The 708-nt window shown below is 37.7% G+C and overlaps 1 protein-coding gene across 1 annotated transcript in view; it reads right to left on the bottom strand.

Moving 5' to 3' along the window:
* The window catches only part of LOC107579712 (unconventional myosin-X-like), a gene marked incomplete at its 3' end in the record, with an annotated part of 2,749 nt that extends 2,251 nt beyond the window's left edge, over window positions 1-498 (bottom strand). The window contains exons 1-2 of the mRNA XM_016265507.1: window positions 472-498; window positions 25-354 (exon numbers count right to left, since the gene is read on the bottom strand). Coding sequence (XP_016120993.1) covers window positions 25-354; window positions 472-498 — 357 coding nt within the window. The remainder of the gene's footprint in view (window positions 1-24; window positions 355-471) is intronic.
* Between the last annotated feature and the right edge of the window lie 210 nt (window positions 499-708).

Genomic DNA, 708 nt, shown 5'->3' with positions numbered 1-708 from the left:
AAAAGTAATGTTAAAGTCACTTACCTCTGCTGCCCCTTTTCCTCCTTCCATTTCCTCTTCATTTCTCTTTTCATGGTCTCCCTCTGTTTTCTTCTCCTCTTCCTCTTTCGTTTTCCTTTCCTCCTCCTCTTTCTTCCTCTTCTCCTCTTGTAGTTTGTGGAAGACTCCTCTTGCCACTTGCCCTCGCCTGTGTTTCTGGAGAACAAGGGCAGCTGAGCGTTTCCGTTGAAACCGACGTCGATAGAGATGTGCACGGTAGTTCTTCTGGATGGTCACAATGCTGTCCAGAGCCTTCTTAAAGTTCTTTCTGTAGTTAGTACACAGTTTAAGTTCCCTTAGAATAAGCAACTGTCTCTGGTAGAGAACAGTATTTAAAAGCGGTCACTAAGACACTACTTGATTGTTATCATGTCTATAGATGAGCACTAACACACAAAGATTATGCATTTACACATATACAGCATGAAAAACCTTTGCTGTTGTGAGTTTTGCTTTCATGATTTCCTTGCTATTTGGCTGTAAGTATAAAGCAAAAGAGTCTACAGCACTGCCCAGGGCTGTGTGGTTATTTTAAGACAACTTTGTAATAAGAAGGCACATAGAAACCAATTCATAGGAAATTAATTTCCTATTTTTAAATAAATTAATTTAATTGTGTTTTGTTTTGCTTTGTTGTTAATTTTATTTTTATTAACATTTCACTTTTTT

This window comes from Sinocyclocheilus grahami, unplaced genomic scaffold (assembly GCF_001515645.1).
Source record: "Sinocyclocheilus grahami isolate Dianchi unplaced genomic scaffold, SAMN03320097.WGS_v1.1 scaffold19464.1, whole genome shotgun sequence".
NCBI lineage: Eukaryota > Metazoa > Chordata > Actinopteri > Cypriniformes > Cyprinidae > Sinocyclocheilus > Sinocyclocheilus grahami.
Note: the sequence above shows the minus strand (reverse complement) of the source record. Positions and strands in the feature narration are given on the sequence as shown.